Source organism: Oncorhynchus masou, unplaced genomic scaffold (assembly GCF_036934945.1).
Source record: "Oncorhynchus masou masou isolate Uvic2021 unplaced genomic scaffold, UVic_Omas_1.1 unplaced_scaffold_593, whole genome shotgun sequence".
NCBI lineage: Eukaryota > Metazoa > Chordata > Actinopteri > Salmoniformes > Salmonidae > Oncorhynchus > Oncorhynchus masou.
The window spans coordinates 326,444-349,136 of NW_027012353.1; the positions used below are offsets into that span (position 1 = coordinate 326,444).

Below are 22,693 nucleotides of genomic sequence, written 5' to 3' on the forward strand. Positions count from 1 at the left end.
AGATGAGATAAGAGAGGACAGGATAGAGATGAGAGAAGAGAGGACAGGATAGAGATGAGAGAAGAGAGGACAGGATAGAGATGCGAGAAGAGAGGACAGGATAGAGATGAGAGAAGAGAGGACAGGATAGAGATGAGAGAAGAGAGGACATGATAGAGATGAGAGAAGAGAGGACAGGATAGAGGGATGAGATGAGAGAAGAGAGGACAGGATAGAGGGATGAGATGAGAGAAGAGAGGACAGGATAGAGATGAGAGAAGAGAGGACAGGATAGAGGGATGAGATGGGAGAAGAGAGGACAGGATAGAGATGAGAGAAGAGAGGACAGGATAGAGAGATAACATCATATTCCCTATATAGTGCAGTACTGTTGATCAGGGTCAGTAGATATTGTATTATGTATGGAATAGGGTGCCATCTGGATCATGTATTATGTATGGAATAGGGTGCCATCTGGATCATGTATTATGTATGGAATAGAGTGCCATCTGGATCATGTATTCTTTATGGAATAGGGTGCCATCTGGATCATGTATTATGTATGGAATAGAGTGCCATCTGGATCATGTATTATGTATGGAATAGAGTGCCATCTGGATCATGTATTCTTTATGGAATAGGGTGCCATCTGGATCATGTATTATGTATGGAATAGAGTGCCATCTGGATCATGTATTCTTTATGGAATAGGGTGCCATCTGGATCATGTATTATGTATGGAATAGGGTGCCATCTGGATCATGTATTCTTTATGGAATAGAGTGCCATCTGGATCATGTATTATGTATGGAATAGAGTGCCATCTGGATCATGTATTCTTTATGGAATAGGGTGCCATCTGGATCATGTATTATGTATGGAATAGGGTGCCATCTGGATCATGTATTATGTATGGAATAGGGTGCCATCTGGATCATGTATTCTTTATGGAATAGGGTGCCATCTGGATCATGTATTATGTATGGAATAGGGTGCCATCTGGATCATGTATTATGTATGGAATAGGGTGCCATCTGGATCATGTATTCTTTATGGAATAGGGTGCCATCTGGATATTGTATTATGTATGGAATAGAGTGCCATCTGGATCATGTATTATGTATGGAATAGGGTGCCATCTGGATCATGTATTCTTTATGGAATAGGGTGCCATCTGGATCATGTATTATGTATGGAATAGGGTGCCATCTGGATCATGTATTATGTATGGAATAGGGTGCCATCTGGATCATGTATTATGTATGGAATAGGGTGCCATCTGGATCATGTATTCTTTATGGAATAGGGTGCCATCTGGATCATGTATTATGTATGGAATAGGGTGCCATCTGGATCATGTATTATGTATGGAATAGGGTGCCATCTGGATCATGTATTTTTTATGGAATAGGGTGCCATCTGGATCATGTATTATGTATGGAATAGGGTGCCAGGATTGACCAGAATCTCTCTTTCTCCCTCTCTCTCTCGCTCTCTCTCCCTCCTCTCTCTCTCTCTCCTCTCTCTCTCTCTCTCCCTCTCTCTCTCGGTGCCTCTCTGGATCCCTCTCTCTCTCTCTGGAATCCTCTCTCTCTCTCTGCCCTGGATCTCTCTCTCTCTCTCTCTCTCTCTGTCTCTCTCTGTCTCTCTCTCTCCTCTCCCTGTCTCCCTGCCTCCCCTCCGCCCCTCCCTTCCCCCATCTCCTCTCCCCTCTCCTTCCCCTGTCTCCTCTCCTCTCCCCTCTCCTTCCCCTGTCTCCTCTCCTCTCCCTGTCTCTCCTCTCCTTTCCTCTCCAAAGATGTCCCAAAGTTGTTGTCAGAGGAAGAGGAAGCTAAGCGGATTGCAGAGATGGGGAAACCATCTCTGGGGGAACACTCCAAAATGGAGGTTTTCATCGAGGAGTCCTATGAGTTCAAGGTACGGGACAGTCTGTCACTCCAATAGACACACACACACACACACACACACACACACACACACTCCACAGACACACTACACATACACACACACACACACACACACTCCACACATACACACACACACACACTCCACACACACACACACACACACACTCCACAGACACACACACACACACACACACACACACACACACACACACACACACACACACACACACTCCACAGACACACACACACACACACACACACACACACACACACACACACACACACACACTCACACACTCCACACACACACACACACACACACACATACACACTCCACACATACACACACTCCACACATACACACACACACACACACACACACACACACACACACACACACACACACACACACACACACACACAACACACACACACACACACACACACACACACACACACACACACACACACACACACACCACAGACACACACACACACACTCCACAGACACACACACACACACACACACACACACACACACACACTCCACAGACAGACACACACACACACACACACACACACACACACACACACACACACACACACACACGCACACACACACACTCCACAGACACACACACACACACACACACTCCACACACACATTCTCCACACAGCGAATCCCTCTCCCCATCATGTTAGGTTGAAGTGTGTTTTAATTCAGTTGATGTCACTGCCACCAGGTGGTGAATCATGTGAACTTCATGTCTTCATTCTGATAACGACCTCCTCTGAGTCTTCATTAGACTGTGTTTGTGACTGCGTGTGTGTCCCACAATGCACCCTATTCCTTATGTTTGTATTATTAATACTTATATTTTGGCTCTGGCCAAAAGTAGTGCACTATATAGGGAAAAAGTGCGCCACCTCAAGTTGAAAGAGCTGCAAATAGCCACGAAGGTTGAGTACCGAAGGAACGGCTTTCATCTCCGGTCGTCGTGGGGAAAGACTCATCGTTAAAACATTTTGTAAACAACCGCTTGCAGTTCTGAGCCAACTTGGATACTGAGGAGATCCTGAGGGAAATCAACGAGCATCAACAGCTTTTGAGGAACAAGATACTCCATCGTGGACCCGGCAAAGATCTCACAAAATAACTTCAATAACCCGACAAAACAACAGAGAGACAGATTCATCTACTGACACTTACCGTTGAGGTAGAGGCTAGTGCTCTTGCTGGAATCCATGCAACACTTGAAAAGTTGTGTGAGGAGGTAGCAGAGTGGAGGGGGTAGTAGAGTAGATGGGGGGTAGTAGAGTGGAGGAGGTAGCAGAGTGGAGGGTAGCAGAGTGGAGGGGGTAGCAGAGTGGTGGGGGTAGCAGAGTGGTGGGGGTAGCAGAGTGGAGGGGTAGCAGAGTGGAGGGGTAGCAGAGTGGAGGGGGGTAGCAGAGTGGAGGGGGTAGCAGAGTGGGGGGTAGTAGAGTGGAGGGGGTAGTAGAGTAGAGGGGGTAGCAGAGTGGAGGGGGTGCCAGAGTGGAGGAGGTAGCAGAGTGGAGGGGGTAGTAGAGTGGAGGGGTAGCAGAGTGGAGGGGGTAGCAGAGTGGAGGGGGTAGCAGAGTGGAGGGGTAGCAGAGTGGTGGGGGTAGCAGAGTGGAGGGGGTAGCAGAGTGGAGGGGGTAGCAGAGTGGTGGGGGTAGCAGAGTGGTGGGGGTAGCAGAGTGGAGGGTAGCAGAGTGGAGGGGGTAGCAGAGTGGAGGGGGTAGCAGAGTGGAGGGGGGTAGTAGAGTGGAGGGGGTAGTAGAGTAGGGGGTAGCAGAGTGGAGGGGTAGCAGAGTGGAGGGGGTAGCAGAGTAGAGGGGGTAGCAGAGTAGAGGGGGTAGTAGAGTAGAGGAGGTAGTAGAGTAGAGGGGGTACCAGAGTGGAGGGGGTAGTAGAGTGGGGGGTATCAGAGTGGAGGGGATAGTAGAGTGGAGGGGTAGCAGAGTGGAGGGGTAGTAGAGTGGAGGGGGTAGTAGAGTAGAGGGGGGTAGTAGTAGTAGAGGAGGTAGTAGAGTAGAGGGGGTACCAGAGTGGAGGGGGTAGTAGAGTGGGGGGGTATCAGAGTGGAGGGGATAGTAGAGTGGAGGGGGTAGCAGAGTGGAGGGGGTAGTAGAGTGTGGGGGTATCTGGAGTGGAGATGGTAGCAGAGTGGAGACAGTAGCAGAGTGGAGGGGGTGATCAGTAGTAGAGCGGAGGGGTAGCAGAGAGAAATCAGAGAATTCAATCCGTCTTGAAACTTCCTCTAGAGACTGTAAAAACAAGGTGTCTTTGCACAGACTTGGAGCTCGGAGCGACAAGACCAAGGGTCTGACCGATCATCTTCAAAATTTGAATAACAAAAGGATCTGATCAAAATCAGGGAAATGGGCCTTAAAGGAGGAGGAGTTTAAAGGGACCTTAAAGGAGGAGGAGTTTAAAGGACCTTAAAGGAGGAGGAGTTTAAAGGGACCTTAAAGGAGGAGGAGTTTAAAGGACCTTAAAGGAGGAGGAGTTTAAAGGGACCTTAAAGGAGGAGGAGTTTAAAGGACCTTAAAGGATGAGGAGTTTAAAGAGACTTTAAAGGAGGAGGAGTTTAAAGGGACTTTAAAGGAGGAGGAGTTTAAAGGGACTTTAAAGGAGGAGGAGTTTAAAGGGACTTTAAAGGAGGAGGAGTTTAAAGGGACTTTAAAGGAGGAGGAGTTTAAAGGGACTTTAAAGGAGGAGGAGTTTAAAGGGACTTTAAAGGAGGAGGAGTTTAAAGGACCTTAAAGGAGGAGGAGTTTAAAGGGACCTTAAAGGAGGAGGAGTTCAAAGGGACCTTAAAGGAGGAGGAGTTTAAAGGACCTAAAAGGAGGAGGAGTTTAAAGGGACTTTAAAGGAGGAGGAGTTTAAAGGGACTTAAAGGAGGAGGAGTTCAAAGGGACCTTAAAGGAGGAGGAGTTTAAAGGTGTCACACCCTGACCATAGTTTGCTTTGTATGTTTCTATGTTTTGGTTGGTCAGGGTGTGATCTGAGTGGGCATTCTATGTTACATGTCCAGTTTGTCTGTTTCTGTGTTTGGCCTGATATGGTTCTCAAACAGAGGCAGGCGTTAGTCATTGTCTCTGATTGGGAACCATATTTTGTAGCCTGTTTGGTGTTGGGTTTTGTGGGTGATTGTTCCTGTCTCTGTGTTTGCACCAGATAGGGCTGTTTAGGTTTTCTCACGTTTATTGTTTTGTTCGTCTATTCATGTGTACTTTTCTTTATTGAAGAACCATGAATAGAAACCACGCTGCATTTTGGTCCGCCTCTCCTTCACCACAAGAAAACCATTACAAAAGGACCTTAAAGGAGGAGGAGTTTAAAGGGACCTTAAAGGAGGAGGAGTTTAAAGGGACTTTAAAGGAGGAGGAGTTTAAAGGGACCTTAAAGGAGGAGGAGTTTAAAGGACCTTAAAGGAGGAGGAGTTTAAAGGGACCTTAAAGGAGGAGGAGTTTAAAGGGACTTTAAAGGAGGAGGAGTTTAAAGGGACCTTAAAGGAGGAGGAGTTTAAAGGGACCTTAAAGGAGGAGGAGTTTAAAGGGACCTTAAAGGAGGAGGAGTTTAAAGGGACCTTAAAGGAGGAGGAGTTTAAAGGACCTTAAAGGAGGAGGAGTTTAAAGGGACCTTAAAGGAGGAGGAGTTTAAAGGGACCTTAAAGGATGAGGAGTTTAAAGGGACCTTAAAGGAGGAGGAGTTTAAAGGACCTTAAAGGAGGAGGAGTTTAAAGGGACCTTAAAGGAGGAGGAGTTTAAAGGGACCTTAAAGGAGGAGGAGTTTAAAGGGACCTTAAAGGAGGAGGGTTTAAAGGGACCTTAAAGGAGGAGGAGTTTAAAGGGACTAAAATCAGTCTCAAAGACCAAATGAAAAGATAAATGAAAAGAGGAAGTGATGGGGTAATAAACCATGACCTGACCTCAACCTCCTCGATGCCTAATCCAAATATCTCCACCCGTATCCCTATAGCAATCCTGTGACTTCCTCCCGTCCACACAAACACATTCCACAGCCGTCTGGCTCCTGCAGAGAACCGTTAACGTCTGATGTACCAACCAGTCTCTATCCCCCTCAGATACTATAGTAATACTGATGTACCAACCAGTCTCTATCACCCCTCAGATACTATAGTATTACTGATGTACCAACCAGTCTCTATCACCCCTCAGATACTATAGTATTACTGATGTACCAACCAGTCTCTATCCCCCCTCAGATACTATAGTATTACTGATGTTCCAACCAGTCTCTATCCCCCCTCAGATACTATAGTATTACTGATGTACCAACCAGTCTCTATCACCCCTCAGATACTATAGTATTACTACAACCAGTCTCTATCACCTCTCAGATACTATAGTAATACTGATGTACCAACCAGTCTCTATCCCTCCTCAGATACTATAGTATTACTGATGTACCAACCAGTCTCTATCACCCCTCAGATACTATAGTATTACTGATGTACCAACCAGTCTCTATCACCCCTCAGATACTATAGTATTACTACAACCAGTCTCTATCCCCCTCAGATACTATAGTATTACTGATGTACCAAACATTCTCTATCCCCCTCAGATACTATAGTACTACTGATGTACCAATCAGTCTCTATCATCCCTCAGATACTATAGTATTACTGATGTACCAACCAGTCTCTATCCCCCTCAGATACTATAGTATTACTTCTGATGTACCAACCAGTCTCTATCCCCCTCAGATACTATAGTATTACTGATATACCAGCCAGTCTCTATCCCCCCTCAGATACTATAGTATTACTTCTGATGTACCAACCAGTCTCTATCACCCCTCAGATACTATAGTATTACTGATGTACAACCAGTCTCTATCCCCCTCAGATACTATAGTATTACTACAACCAGTCTCTATCCCCCTCAGATACTATAGTATTACTGATGTACCAACCAGTCTCTATCACCCCTCAGATACTATAGTATTACTGATGTTCCAACCAGTCTCTATCACCCCTCAGATACTATAGTATTACTGATATACCAACCAGTCTCTATCCCCCTCAGATACTATAGTATTACTGATGTACCAACCAGTCTCTATCCCCCTCAGATACTATAGTAATACTGATGTACCAACCAGTCTCTATCACCCCTCAGATACTATAGTATTACTGATGTTCCAACCAGTCTCTATCACCCCTCAGATACTATAGTATTACTGATGTACCAACCAGTCTCTATCACCCCTCAGATACTATAGTATTACTACAACCAGTCTCTATCCCCCCTCAGATACTATAGTATTACTGATGTACCAACCAGTCTCTATCACCCCTCAGATACTATAGTATTACTGATGTTCCAACCAGTCTCTATCCCCCCTCAGATACTATAGTAATACTGATGTACCAACCAGTCTCTATCACCCCTCAGATACTATAGTATTAGTGATGTACCAACCAGTCTCTATCACCCCTCAGATACTATAGTAATACTGATGTACCAACCAGTCTCTATCACCCCTCAGATACTATAGTATTACTACAACCAGTCTCTATCCCCCTCAGATACTATAGTAATACTGATGTACCAACCAGTCTCTATCACCCCTCAGATACTATAGTATTACTGATGTACCAACCAGTCTCTATCCCCCTCAGATACTATAGTATTACTGATGTACCAACCAGTCTCTATCACTCCTCAGATACTATAGTATTACTACAACCAGTCTCTATCCCCCCTCAGATACTATAGTATTACTACAACCAGTCTCTATCACCCCTCAGATACTATAGTATTACTGATGTACCAACCAGTCTCTATCACCCCTCAGATACTATAGTATTACTACAACCAGTCTCTATCACCCCTCAGATACTATAGTATTACTGATGTACCAACCAGTCTCTATCACCCCTCAGATACTATAGTATTACTGATGTACCAACCAGTCTCTATCACTCCTCAGATACTATAGTATTACTACAACCAGTCTCTATCCCCCTCAGATACTATAGTATTGATGTACCAACCAGTCTCTATCACCCCTCAGATACTATAGTATTACTGATGTACCAACCAGTCTCTATCACCCCTCAGATACTATAGTATTACTGATGTACCAACCAGTCTCTATCACCCCTCAGATACTATAGTATTACTACAACCAGTCTCTATCCCCCTCAGATACTATAGTATTACTGATGTACCAACCAGTCTCTATCACCCCTCAGATACTATTGTATTACTGATGTACCAACCAGTCTCTATCACCCCTCAGATACTATAGTATTACTGATGTACCAACCAGTCTCTATCACCCCTCAGATACTATAGTATTACTACAACCAGTCTCTATCCCCCTCAGATACTATAGTATTACTGATGTACCAACCAGTCTCTATCACCCCTCAGATACTATAGTATTACTGATGTACCAACCAGTCTCTATCACTCCTCAGATACTATAGTATTACTACAACCAGTCTCTATCCCCCCTCAGATACTATAGTATTACTGATGTACCAACCAGTCTCTATCACCCCTCAGATACTATAGTATTACTGATGTACCAACCAGTCTCTATCACCCCTCAGATACTATAGTATTACTGATGTACCAACCAGTCTCTATCCCCCTCAGATACTATAGTATTACTTCAACCAGTCTCTATCACCCCTCAGATACTATAGTATTACTGATGTACAACCAGTCTCTATCCCCCCTCAGATACTATAGTATTACTACAACCAGTCTCTATCCCCCCTCAGATACTATAGTATTACTGATGTACCAACCAGTCTCTATCACCCCTCAGATACTATAGTATTACTGATGTTCCAACCAGTCTCTATCACCCCTCAGATACTATAGTATTACTGATATACCAACCAGTCTCTATCCCCCCTCAGATACTATAGTATTACTGATGTACCAACCAGTCTCTATCCCCCCTCAGATACTATAGTAATACTGATGTACCAACCAGTCTCTATCACCCCTCAGATACTATAGTATTACTGATGTTCCAAACAGTCTCTATCACCCCTCAGATACTATAGTATTACTGATGTACCAACCAGTCTCTATCCCCCCTCAGATACTATAGTATTACTGATGTACCAACCAGTCTCTATCACTCCTCAGATACTATAGTATTACTACAACCAGTCTCTATCCCCCCTCAGATACTATAGTATTACTACAACCAGTCTCTATCACCCCTCAGATACTATAGTATTACTGATGTACCAACCAGTCTCTATCACCCCTCAGATACTATAGTATTACTACAACCAGTCTCTATCACCCCTCAGATACTATAGTATTACTGATGTACCAACCAGTCTCTATCACCCCTCAGATACTATAGTATTACTGATGTACCAACCAGTCTCTATCACTCCTCAGATACTATAGTATTACTACAACCAGTCTCTATCCCCCCTCAGATACTATAGTATTACTGATGTACCAACCAGTCTCTATCACCCCTCAGATACTATAGTATTACTGATGTACCAACCAGTCTCTATCACCCCTCAGATACTATAGTATTACTGATGTACCAACCAGTCTCTATCACCCCTCAGATACTATAGTATTACTACAACCAGTCTCTATCCCCCTCAGATACTATAGTATTACTGATGTACCAACCAGTCTCTATCACCCCTCAGATACTATAGTATTACTGATGTACCAACCAGTCTCTATCACCCCTCAGATACTATAGTATTACTGATGTACCAACCAGTCTCTATCACCCCCAGATACTATAGTATTACTACAACCAGTCTCTATCCCCCTCAGATACTATAGTATTACTGATGTACCAACCAGTCTCTATCACCCCTCAGATACTATAGTATTACTGATGTACCAACCAGTCTCTATCACTCCTCAGATACTATAGTATTACTACAACCAGTCTCTATCCCCCTCAGATACTATAGTATTACTGATGTACCAACCAGTCTCTATCACCCCTCAGATACTATAGTATTACTGATGTACCAACCAGTCTCTATCACCCCTCAGATACTATAGTATTACTGATGTACCAACCAGTCTTTATCCCCTCAGATACTATAGTATTACTTCAACCAGTCTCTATCACCCCTCAGATACTATAGTATTACTGATATACCAACCAGTCTCTATCCCCCTCAGATACTATAGTATTACTACAACCAGTCTCTATCCCCCTCAGATACTATAGTATTACTACAACCAGTCTCTATCCCCCTCAGATACTATAGTATTACTGATATACCAGCCAGTCTCTATCACCCCTCAGATACTATAGTATTACTGATGTACCAACCAGTCTCTATCACCCCTCAGATACTATAGTATTACTGATGTACCAACCAGTCTCTATCACCCCTCAGATACTATAGTATTACTGATGTACCAACCAGTCTCTATCCCCCTCAGATACTATAGTATTACTTCAACCAGTCTCTATCACCCCTCAGATACTATAATATTACTGATATACCAACCAGTCTCTATCCCCCTCAGATACTATAGTATTACTACAACCAGTCTCTATCCCCCTCAGATACTATAGTATTACTACAACCAGTCTCTATCCCCTCAGATACTATAGTATTACTGATGTACCAACCAGTCTCTATCACCCCTCATATACTATAGTATTACTGATGTACCAACCAGTCTCTATCCCCCTCAGATACTATAGTATTACTTCTGATGTACCAACCAGTCTCTATCACCCCTTATATACTATAGTATTACTACAACCAGTCTCTATCACCCCTCAGATACTATAGTATTACTGATGTACCAACCAGTCTCTATCACCCCTCAGATACTATAGTATTATTGATGTACCAACCAGTCTCTATCACCCCTCAGATACTATAGTATTATTGATGTACCAACCAGTCTCTATCCCCCTCAGATACTATAGTATTACTGACATACCAGCCAGTCTCTATCCCCCTCAGATACTATAGTATTACTACAACCAGTCTCTATCACCCCTCAGATACTATAGTATTACTGATGTTCCAACCAGTCTCTATCACCCCTCAGATACTATAGTAATACTGATGTACCAACCAGTCTCTATCACCCCTCAGATACTATAGTATTACTGACATACCAGCCAGTCTCTATCCCCCTCAGATACTATAGTATTACTACAACCAGTCTCTATCCCCCTCAGATACTATAGTATTACTGATGTACCAACCAGTCTCTATCACCCCTCAGATACTATAGTATTACTACAACCAGTCTCTATCACCCCTCAGATACTATAGTATTACTGATATACCAACCAGTCTCTATCACCCCTCAGATACTATAGTATTACTGATATACCAACCAGTCTCTATCCCCCTCAGATACTATAGTATTACTGATGTACCAACCAGTCTCTATCCCCCTCAGATACTATAGTAATACTGATGTACCAACCAGTCTCTATCACCCCTCAGATACTATAGTATTACTGATGTTCCAAACAGTCTCTATCACCCCTCAGATACTATAGTATTACTGATGTACCAACCAGTCTCTATCACCCCTCAGATACTATAGTATTACTACAACCAGTCTCTATCACCCCTCAGATACTATAGTATTACTACAACCAGTCTCTATCCCCCTCAGATACTATAGTAATACTGATGTACCAACCAGTCTCTATCACCCCTCAGATACTATAGTATTACTGATGTACCAACCAGTCTCTATCCCCCTCAGATACTATAGTATTACTGATGTACCAACCAGTCTCTATCACTCCTCAGATACTATAGTATTACTACAACCAGTCTCTATCCCCCTCAGATACTATAGTATTACTACAACCAGTCTCTATCACCCTCAGATACTATAGTATTACTGATGTACCAACCAGTCTCTATCACCCCTCAGATACTATAGTATTACTACAACCAGTCTCTATCACCCCTCAGATACTATAGTATTACTGATGTACCAACCAGTCTCTATCACCCCTCAGATACTATAGTATTACTGATGTACCAACCAGTCTCTATCACTCCTCAGATACTATAGTATTACTACAACCAGTCTCTATCCCCCTCAGATACTATAGTATTACTGATGTACCAACCAGTCTCTATCACCCCTCAGATACTATAGTATTACTGATGTACCAACCAGTCTCTATCACCCCTCAGATACTATAGTATTACTGATGTACCAACCAGTCTCTATCACCCCTCAGATACTATAGTATTACTACAACCAGTCTCTATCCCCCTCAGATACTATAGTATTACTGATGTACCAACCAGTCTCTATCACCCCTCAGATACTATAGTATTACTGATGTACCAACCAGTCTCTATCACCCCTCAGATACTATAGTATTACTGATGTACCAACCAGTCTCTATCACCCCCAGATACTATAGTATTACTACAACCAGTCTCTATCCCCCTCAGATACTATAGTATTACTGATGTACCAACCAGTCTCTATCACCCCTCAGATACTATAGTATTACTGATGTACCAACCAGTCTCTATCACTCCTCAGATACAATAGTATTACTACAACCAGTCTCTATCCCCCTCAGATACTATAGTATTACTGATGTACCAACCAGTCTCTATCACCCCTCAGATACTATAGTATTACTGATGTACCAACCAGTCTCTATCACCCCTCAGATACTATAGTATTACTGATGTACCAACCAGTCTCTATCCCCCTCAGATACTATAGTATTACTTCAACCAGTCTCTATCACCCCTCAGATACTATAGTATTACTGATATACCAACCAGTCTCTATCCCCCTCAGATACTATAGTATTACTACAACCAGTCTCTATCCCCCCTCAGATACTATAGTATTACTACAACCAGTCTCTATCCCCCTCAGATACTATAGTATTACTGATATACCAGCCAGTCTCTATCACCCCTCAGATACTATAGTATTACTGATGTACCAACCAGTCTCTATCACCCCTCAGATACTATAGTATTACTGATGTACCAACCAGTCTCTATCACCCCTCAGATACTATAGTATTACTGATGTACCAACCAGTCTCTATCCCCCTCAGATACTATAGTATTACTTCAACCAGTCTCTATCACCCCTCAGATACTATAATATTACTGATATACCAACCAGTCTCTATCCCCTCAGATACTATAGTATTACTACAACCAGTCTCTATCCCCCTCAGATACTATAGTATTACTACAACCAGTCTCTATCCCCCTCAGATACTATAGTATTACTGATGTACCAACCAGTCTCTATCACCCCTCATATACTATAGTATTACTGATGTACCAAACAGTCTCTATCCCCCTCAGATACTATAGTATTACTTCTGATGTACCAACCAGTCTCTATCACCCCTCATATACTATAGTATTACTACAACCAGTCTCTATCACCCCTCAGATACTATAGTATTACTGATGTACCAACCAGTCTCTATCACCCCTCAGATACTATAGTATTATTGATGTACCAACCAGTCTCTATCACCCCTCAGATACTATAGTATTATTGATGTACCAACCAGTCTCTATCCCCCTCAGATACTATAGTATTACTGACATACCAGCCAGTCTCTATCCCCCTCAGATACTATAGTATTACTACAACCAGTCTCTATCACCCCTCAGATACTATAGTATTACTACAACCAGTCTCTATCCCCCTCAGATACTATAGTATTACTACAACCAGTCTCTATCCCCCTCAGATACTATAGTATTACTGATATACCAGCCAGTCTCTATCACCCCTCAGATACTATAGTATTACTGATGTACCAACCAGTCTCTATCACCCCTCAGATACTATAGTATTACTGATGTACCAACCAGTCTCTATCCCCCTCAGATACTATAGTATTACTTCAACCAGTCTCTATCACCCCTCAGATACTATAATATTACTGATATACCAACCAGTCTCTATCCCCCTCAGATACTATAGTATTAGGACAACCAGTCTCTATCCCCTCAGATACTATAGTATTACTACAACCAGTCTCTATCCCCTCAGATACTATAGTATTACTGATGTACCAACCAGTCTCTATCACCCCTCATATACTATAGTATTACTGATGTACCAACCAGTCTCTATCCCCCTCAGATACTATAGTATTACTTCTGATGTACCAACCAGTCTCTATCACCCCTTATATACTATAGTATTACTACAACCAGTCTCTATCACCCCTCAGATACTATAGTATTACTGATGTACCAACCAGTCTCTATCACCCCTCAGATACTATAGTATTATTGATGTACCAACCAGTCTCTATCACCCCTCAGATACTATAGTATTATTGATGTACCAACCAGTCTCTATCCCCCCTCAGATACTATAGTATTACTGACATACCAGCCAGTCTCTATCCCCCCTCAGATACTATAGTATTACTACAACCAGTCTCTATCACCCCTCAGATACTATAGTATTACTGATATACCAACCAGTCTCTATCCCCCTCAGATACTATAGTATTACTACAACCAGTCTCTATCCCCCCTCAGATACTATAGTATTACTACAACCAGTCTCTATCCCCCTCAGATACTATAGTATTACTGATATACCAGCCAGTCTCTATCACCCCTCAGATACTATAGTATTACTGATGTACCAACCAGTCTCTATCACCCTCAGATACTATAGTATTACTGATGTACCAACCAGTCTCTATCACCCCTCAGATACTATAGTATTACTGATGTACCAACCAGTCTCTATCCCCCTCAGATACTATAGTATTACTTCAACCAGTCTCTATCACCCTCAGATACTATAATATTACTGATATACCAACCAGTCTCTATCCCCCTCAGATACTATAGTATTACTACAACCAGTCTCTATCCCCCTCAGATACTATAGTATTACTACAACCAGTCTCTATCCCCCTCAGATACTATAGTATTACTGATGTACCAACCAGTCTCTATCACCCCTCATATACTATAGTATTACTGATGTACCAACCAGTCTCTATCCCCCTCAGATACTATAGTATTACTTCTGATGTACCAACCAGTCTCTATCACCCCTTATATACTATAGTATTACTACAACCAGTCTCTATCACCCCTCAGATACTATATTATTACTGATGTACCAACCAGTCTCTATCACCCCTCAGATACTATAGTATTATTGATGTACCAACCAGTCTCTATCACCCCTCAGATACTATAGTATTATTGATGTACCAACCAGTCTCTATCCCCCCTCAGATACTATAGTATTACTGACATACCAGCCAGTCTCTATCCCCCCTCAGATACTATAGTATTACTACAACCAGTCTCTATCACCCCTCAGATACTATAGTATTACTGATGTTCCAACCAGTCTCTATCACCCCTCAGATACTATAGTAATACTGATGTACCAACCAGTCTCTATCACCCCTCAGATACTATAGTATTACTGACATACCAGCCAGTCTCTATCCCCCCTCAGATACTATAGTATTACTACAACCAGTCTCTATCCCCCCTCAGATACTATAGTATTACTGATGTACCAACCAGTCTCTATCACCCCTCAGATACTATAGTATTACTACAACCAGTCTCTATCACCCCTCAGATACTATAGTATTACTGATATACCAACCAGTCTCTATCACCCCTCAGATACTATAGTATTACTGATATACCAACCAGTCTCTATCCCCCCTCAGATACTATAGTATTACTGATGTACCAACCAGTCTCTATCCCCCCTCAGATACTATAGTAATACTGATGTACCAACCAGTCTCTATCACCCCTCAGATACTATAGTATTACTGATGTTCCAAACAGTCTCTATCACCCCTCAGATACTATAGTATTACTGATGTACCAACCAGTCTCTATCACCCCTCAGATACTATAGTATTACTACAACCAGTCTCTATCACCCCTCAGATACTATAGTATTACTACAACCAGTCTCTATCCCCCCTCAGATACTATAGTAATACTGATGTACCAACCAGTCTCTATCACCCCTCAGATACTATAGTATTACTGATGTACCAACCAGTCTCTATCCCCCCTCAGATACTATAGTATTACTGATGTACCAACCAGTCTCTATCACTCCTCAGATACTATAGTATTACTACAACCAGTCTCTATCCCCCCTCAGATACTATAGTATTACTACAACCAGTCTCTATCACCCCTCAGATACTATAGTATTACTGATGTACCAACCAGTCTCTATCACCCCTCAGATACTATAGTATTACTACAACCAGTCTCTATCACCCCTCAGATACTATAGTATTACTGATGTACCAACCAGTCTCTATCACCCCTCAGATACTATAGTATTACTGATGTACCAACCAGTCTCTATCACTCCTCAGATACTATAGTATTACTACAACCAGTCTCTATCCCCCTCAGATACTATAGTATTACTGATGTACCAACCAGTCTCTATCACCCCTCAGATACTATAGTATTACTGATGTACCAACCAGTCTCTATCACCCCTCAGATACTATAGTATTACTGATGTACCAACCAGTCTCTATCACCCCTCAGATACTATAGTATTACTACAACCAGTCTCTATCCCCCTCAGATACTATAGTATTACTGATGTACCAACCAGTCTCTATCACCCCTCAGATACTATAGTATTACTGATGTACCAACCAGTCTCTATCACCCCTCAGATACTATAGTATTACTGATGTACCAACCAGTCTCTATCACCCCCAGATACTATAGTATTACTACAACCAGTCTCTATCCCCCTCAGATACTATAGTATTACTGATGTACCAACCAGTCTCTATCACCCCTCAGATACTATAGTATTACTGATGTACCAATCAGTCTCTATCACTCCTCAGATACAATAGTATTACTACAACCAGTCTCTATCCCCCTCAGATACTATAGTATTACTGATGTACCAACCAGTCTCTATCACCCCTCAGATACTATAGTATTACTGATGTACCAACCAGTCTCTATCACCCCTCAGATACTATAGTATTACTGATGTACCAACCAGTCTCTATCCCCCTCAGATACTATAGTATTACTTCAACCAGTCTCTATCACCCCTCAGATACTATAGTATTACTGATATACCAACCAGTCTCTATCCCCCTCAGATACTATAGTATTACTACAACCAGTCTCTATCCCCCCTCAGATACTATAGTATTACTACAACCAGTCTCTATCCCCCTCAGATACTATAGTATTACTGATATACCAGCCAGTCTCTATCACCCCTCAGATACTATAGTATTACTGATGTATCAACCAGTCTCTATCACCCCTCAGATACTATAGTATTACTGATGTACCAACCAGTCTCTATCACCCCTCAGATACTATAGTATTACTGATGTACCAACCAGTCTCTATCCCCTCAGATACTATAGTATTACTTCAACCAGTCTCTATCACCCCTCAGATACTATAATATTACTGATATACCAACCAGTCTCTCTATCCCCCTCAGATACTATAGTATTACTACAACCAGTCTCTATCCCCCTCAGATACTATAGTATTACTACAACCAGTCTCTATCCCCCTCAGATACTATAGTATTACTGATGTACCAACCAGTCTCTATCACCCCTCATATACTATAGTATTACTGATGTACCAAACAGTCTCTATCCCCCTCAGATACTATAGTATTACTTCTGATGTACCAACCAGTCTCTATCACCCCTCATATACTATAGTATTACTACAACCAGTCTCTATCACCCCTCAGATACTATAGTATTACTGATGTACCAACCAGTCTCTATCACCCCTCAGATACTATAGTATTATTGATGTACCAACCAGTCTCTATCACCCCTCAGATACTATAGTATTATTGATGTACCAACCAGTCTCTATCCCCCCTCAGATACTATAGTATTACTGACATACCAGCCAGTCTCTATCCCCCCTCAGATACTATAGTATTACTACAACCAGTCTCTATCACCCCTCAGATACTATAGTATTACTGATGTTCCAACCAGTCTCTATCACCCCTCAGATACTATAGTAATACTGATGTACCAACCAGTCTCTATCACCCCTCAGATACTATAGTATTACTGACATACCAGCCAGTCTCTATCCCCCTCAGATACTATAGTATTACTACAACCAGTCTCTATCCCCCCTCAGATACTATAGTATTACTGATGTACCAACCAGTCTCTATCACCCCTCAGATACTATAGTATTACTACAACCAGTCTCTATCACCCCTCAGATACTATAGTATTACTGATATACCAACCAGTCTCTATCACCCCTCAGATACTATAGTATTACTGATATACCAGCCAGTCTCTATCCCCCCTCAGATACTATAGTATTACTGATGTACCAACCAGTCTCTATCACCCCTCATATACTATAGTATTACTGATGTACCAACCAGTCTCTATCCCCCCTCAGATACTATAGTATTACTTCTGATGTACCAACCAGTCTCTATCACCCCTCATATACTATAGTATTACTACAACCAGTCTCTATCACCCCTCAGATACTATAGTATTACTGATGTTCCAACCAGTCTCTATCACCCCTCAGATACTATAGTAATACTGATGTACCAACCAGTCTCTATCACCCCTCAGATACTATAGTATTACTGATGTATCAACCAGTCTCTATCCCCCCTCAGATACTATAGTATTACTACAACCAGTCTCTATCCCCCTCAGATACTATAGTATTACTGATGTACCAACCAGTCTCTATCACCCCTCAGATACTATAGTATTACTACAACCAGTCTCTATCACCCCTCAGATACTATAGTATTACTGATATACCAACCAGTCTCTATCACCCCTCAGATACTATAGTATTACTGATATACCAGCCAGTCTCTATCCCCCTCAGATACTATAGTATTACTGATGTACCAACCAGTCTCTATCACCCCTCAGATACTATAGTATTACTACAACCAGTCTCTATCCCCCTCAGATACTATAGTATTACTGATGTACCAACCAGTCTCTATCACCCCTCAGATACTATAGTATTACTGATGTACCAACCAGTCTCTATCCCCCTCAGATACTATAGTATTACTGATGTACCAACCAGTCTCTATCACCCCTCAGATACTATAGTATTACTGATGTACCAACCAGTCTCTATCACTCCTCAGATACTATAGTAATACTACAACCAGTCTCTATCCCCCTCAGATACTATAGTATTACTACAACCAGTCTCTATCACCTCTCAGATACTATAGTATTACTGATGTCCCAACCAGTCTCTATCACCCCTCAGATACTATAGTATTACTGATGTACCAATCAGTCTCTATCACTCCTCAGATACTATAGTATTACTACAACCAGTCTCTATCACCCCTCAGATACTATAGTATTACTACAACCAGTCTCTATCCCCCTCAGATACTATAGTATTACTACAACCAGTCTCTATCACCTCTCAGATACTATAGTATTACTACAACTAGTCTCTATCACCCCTCAGATACTATAGTATTACTACAACCAGTCTCTATCACCCCTCAGATACTATAGTATTACTGATGTACCAACCAGTCTCTATCACCCCTCAGATACTATAGTACTACTGATGTACCAACCAGTCTCTATCACCCCTCAGATACTATAGTATTACTACAACCAGTCTCTATCACCCCTCATATGCTATAGTATTACTGATATACCAACCAGTCTCTATCACCCCTCAGATACTATAGTATTACTTCTGATGTATCATGTCTCAATGTTCCAAGTTTAACCCAGAATCCAACAATATGAACAATTACAGGCTACAGGTTAATTACAGGCTACAGGTTAATTAATTAATTAATTACAGGCTCGTTTAAACATGCGGATGCATACATACAAACACACACTTGATCTCTCTCTTCTCTTACCCCTCTCTCTCTTCTCTCACCCCTCTCTCTCTCTTCTCTCACCCCTCTCTCTCCTCTCTCTCTCTCCTCACTCTCCCTCTCTCCCCTCTCTCTCCCTCTCTCCCTCTCTCTCCCTCTCTCTCCCTCTCTCCCCACTCTCTCCCTCTCTCCTCTCTCTCTCGCCCCTCTCTCTCTCTCACCCCTCTCTCTCTCTCCCCTCTCTCTCTCTCTCCCCTCTCTCTCTCTCCCCTCTCTCTCTCTCTCGCCCCTCTCTCTCTCTCGCCCCCTCTCTCTCTCTCGCCCCCCCCTCTCTCTCTCGACCCCCTCTCTCTCTCTCGCCCCCCTCTCTCTCTCTCTCTGTCTTCATGTTTATCTTTGTCTACATGTTTATCTTTGTCTATATGTTTATCTTTGTCTACATGTTTATCTTTGTCTACATGTTTATCTTTGTCTACATGTTTATCTTTGTCTACATGTTTATCTTTGTCTACATGTTTATCTTTGTCTACATGTTTATCTTTGTCTACATGTACCATGTTTACCATGTTTATCTACAGTACCAGTTAAAAGTTTGGACACACACACTCATTCAAGGGATTTTTCTTTACTTGTACTATTTTTTTAGCTGGCGATACATATTTCACCCCGTTACCATAAGTAGATACTATTCTAAATTGACCATAATTAGTCTGATGTTTACAATGAAAGAATCAGGTTGCAGCTATATGTGTTTTCCTGTGATACAAGGCCACAGATCTTAGAAAATAGTCAAGATATGATGTGTGTGATATTTTTTACGTGATTTAATGAGAATATATTTTCTTTATGTCTTCACTATTCATCTGCTATGTAGAAAATAGTAAAAAAAATAAAGATTTTTTTTTACCTTTGTTTAACTAGGCAAGTGAGTTAAGAACAAATTCTTATTTTTCAATGACGGTCTAGGAACAGTGGGTTAACTGGTCTAGGAACAGTGGGTTAACTGGTCTAGGAACAGTGGGTTAACTGGTCTAGGAACAGTGGGTTAACTGGTCTAGGAACAGTGGGTTAACTGGTCTAGGAACAGTGGTTTAGCTGGTCTAGGAACAGTGGGGTTAACTGGTCTAGGAACAGTGGGTTAACTGGTCTAGGAACAGTGGGTTAACTGGTCTAGGAACAGTGGGTTAACTGGTCTAGGAACAGTGGGTTAACTGGTCTAGGAACAGTGGGTTAACTGGTCTAGGAACAGTGGGTTAACTGGTCTAGGAACAGTGGGTTAACTGGTCTAGGAACAGTGGGTTAACTGGTCTAGGAACAGTGGGTTAACTGGTCTAGGAACAGTGGGTTAACTGGTCTAGGAACAGTGGGGTTAACTGGTCTAGGAACAGTGGGTTAACTGGTCTAGGAACAGTGGTTTAGCTGGTCTAGGAACAGTGGGGTTAACTGGTCTAGGAACAGTGGGTTAACTGGTCTAGGAACAGTGGGTTAACTGGTCTAGGAACAGTGGGTTAACTGGTCTAGGAACAGTGGGTTAACTGGTCTAGGAACAGTGGGTTAACTGGTCTAGGAACAGTTGGTTACCTGGTCTAGGAACAGTGGGTTAACTGGTCTAGGAACAGTGGGTTAACTGGTCTAGGAACAGTGGGTTAACTGGTCTAGGAACAGTGGGTTAACTGGTCTAGGAACAGTGGGTTAACTGGTCTAGGAACAGTTGGTTACCTGGTCTAGGAACAGTTGGTTAACTGGTCTAGGAACAGTGGGTTAACTGGTCTAGGAACAGTGGGTTAACTGGTCTAGGAACAGTGGGTTACCTGGTCTAGGAACAGTGGGTTAACTGGTCTAGGAACAGTGGGTTAACTGGTCTAGGAACAGTTGGTTACCTGGTATAGGAACAGTGGTTTAGCTGGTCTAGGAACAGTTGGTTGCCTGGTCTAGGAACAGTGGTTTAGCTGGTCTAGGAACAGTGGGTTAACTGGTCTAGGAACAGTGGGTTAACTGGTCTAGGAACAGTGGGTTAACTGGTCTAGGAACAGTGGGTTAACTGGTCTAGGAACAGTGGGTTAACTGGTCTAGGAACAGTGGGTTAACTGGTCTAGGAACAGTGGGTTAACTGGTCTAGGAACAGTGGGTTAACTGGTCTAGGAACAGTTGGTTACCTGGTCTAGGAACAGTTGGTTACCTGGTCTAGGAACAGTGGGTTAACTGCCTGTTCAGGGGCAGAACGACAGATTTGTACCTTGTCAGCTCGAGGATTCGATCTTGCAACCTTTTGGTTACGAGGAGGGGGGGGGGGGGGTGATATATTTATATTCTTCAGTGGGGGCAAAGAAATTCAAAAGGGTTGATGGTTTTAATTAACAGTCATTTTGATCCAAATCCAAATGTGTATATAGTCCCAACAGATCCTCAAGGTAGATGGATGATTTTACATGGAGGTTTAATATCCTGACCTAGTGAGATATACATGGAGGTTTAATACCCTGACCTAGTGAGATATACATGGAGGTTTAATACCCTGACCTAGTGAGATATACATGGAGGAGGTTTAATACCCTGACCTAGTGAGATATAAATGGAGGAGGTTTAATACCCTGACCTTGTGAGATATACATGGAGGAGGTTTAATATCCTGACCTAGTGAGATATACATGGAGGAGGTTTAATACCCTGACCTAGTGAGATATACATGGAGGAGGTTTAATACCCTGACCTAGTGAGATATAAATGGAGGAGGTTTAATACCCTGACCTTGTGAGATATACATGGAGGAGGTTTAATACCCTGACCTAGTGAGATATACATGGAGGAGGTTTAATACCCTGACCTAGTGAGATATACATGGAGGTTTAATATCCTTACCTAGTGAGATATACATGGAGGAGGTTTTATACCCTGACCTAGTG

General features: G+C 42.3%; 1 protein-coding gene across 1 annotated transcript in view; it reads left to right on the plus strand.

Moving 5' to 3' along the window:
* The window catches only part of LOC135536300 (sodium/calcium exchanger 3-like), a 73,912-nt gene that overhangs the window by 27,587 nt on the left and 23,632 nt on the right, over positions 1-22,693 (plus strand). Inside the window, exon 2 of the mRNA XM_064962657.1 lies at positions 1,778-1,896. Coding sequence (XP_064818729.1) covers positions 1,778-1,896 — 119 coding nt within the window. The remainder of the gene's footprint in view (positions 1-1,777; positions 1,897-22,693) is intronic.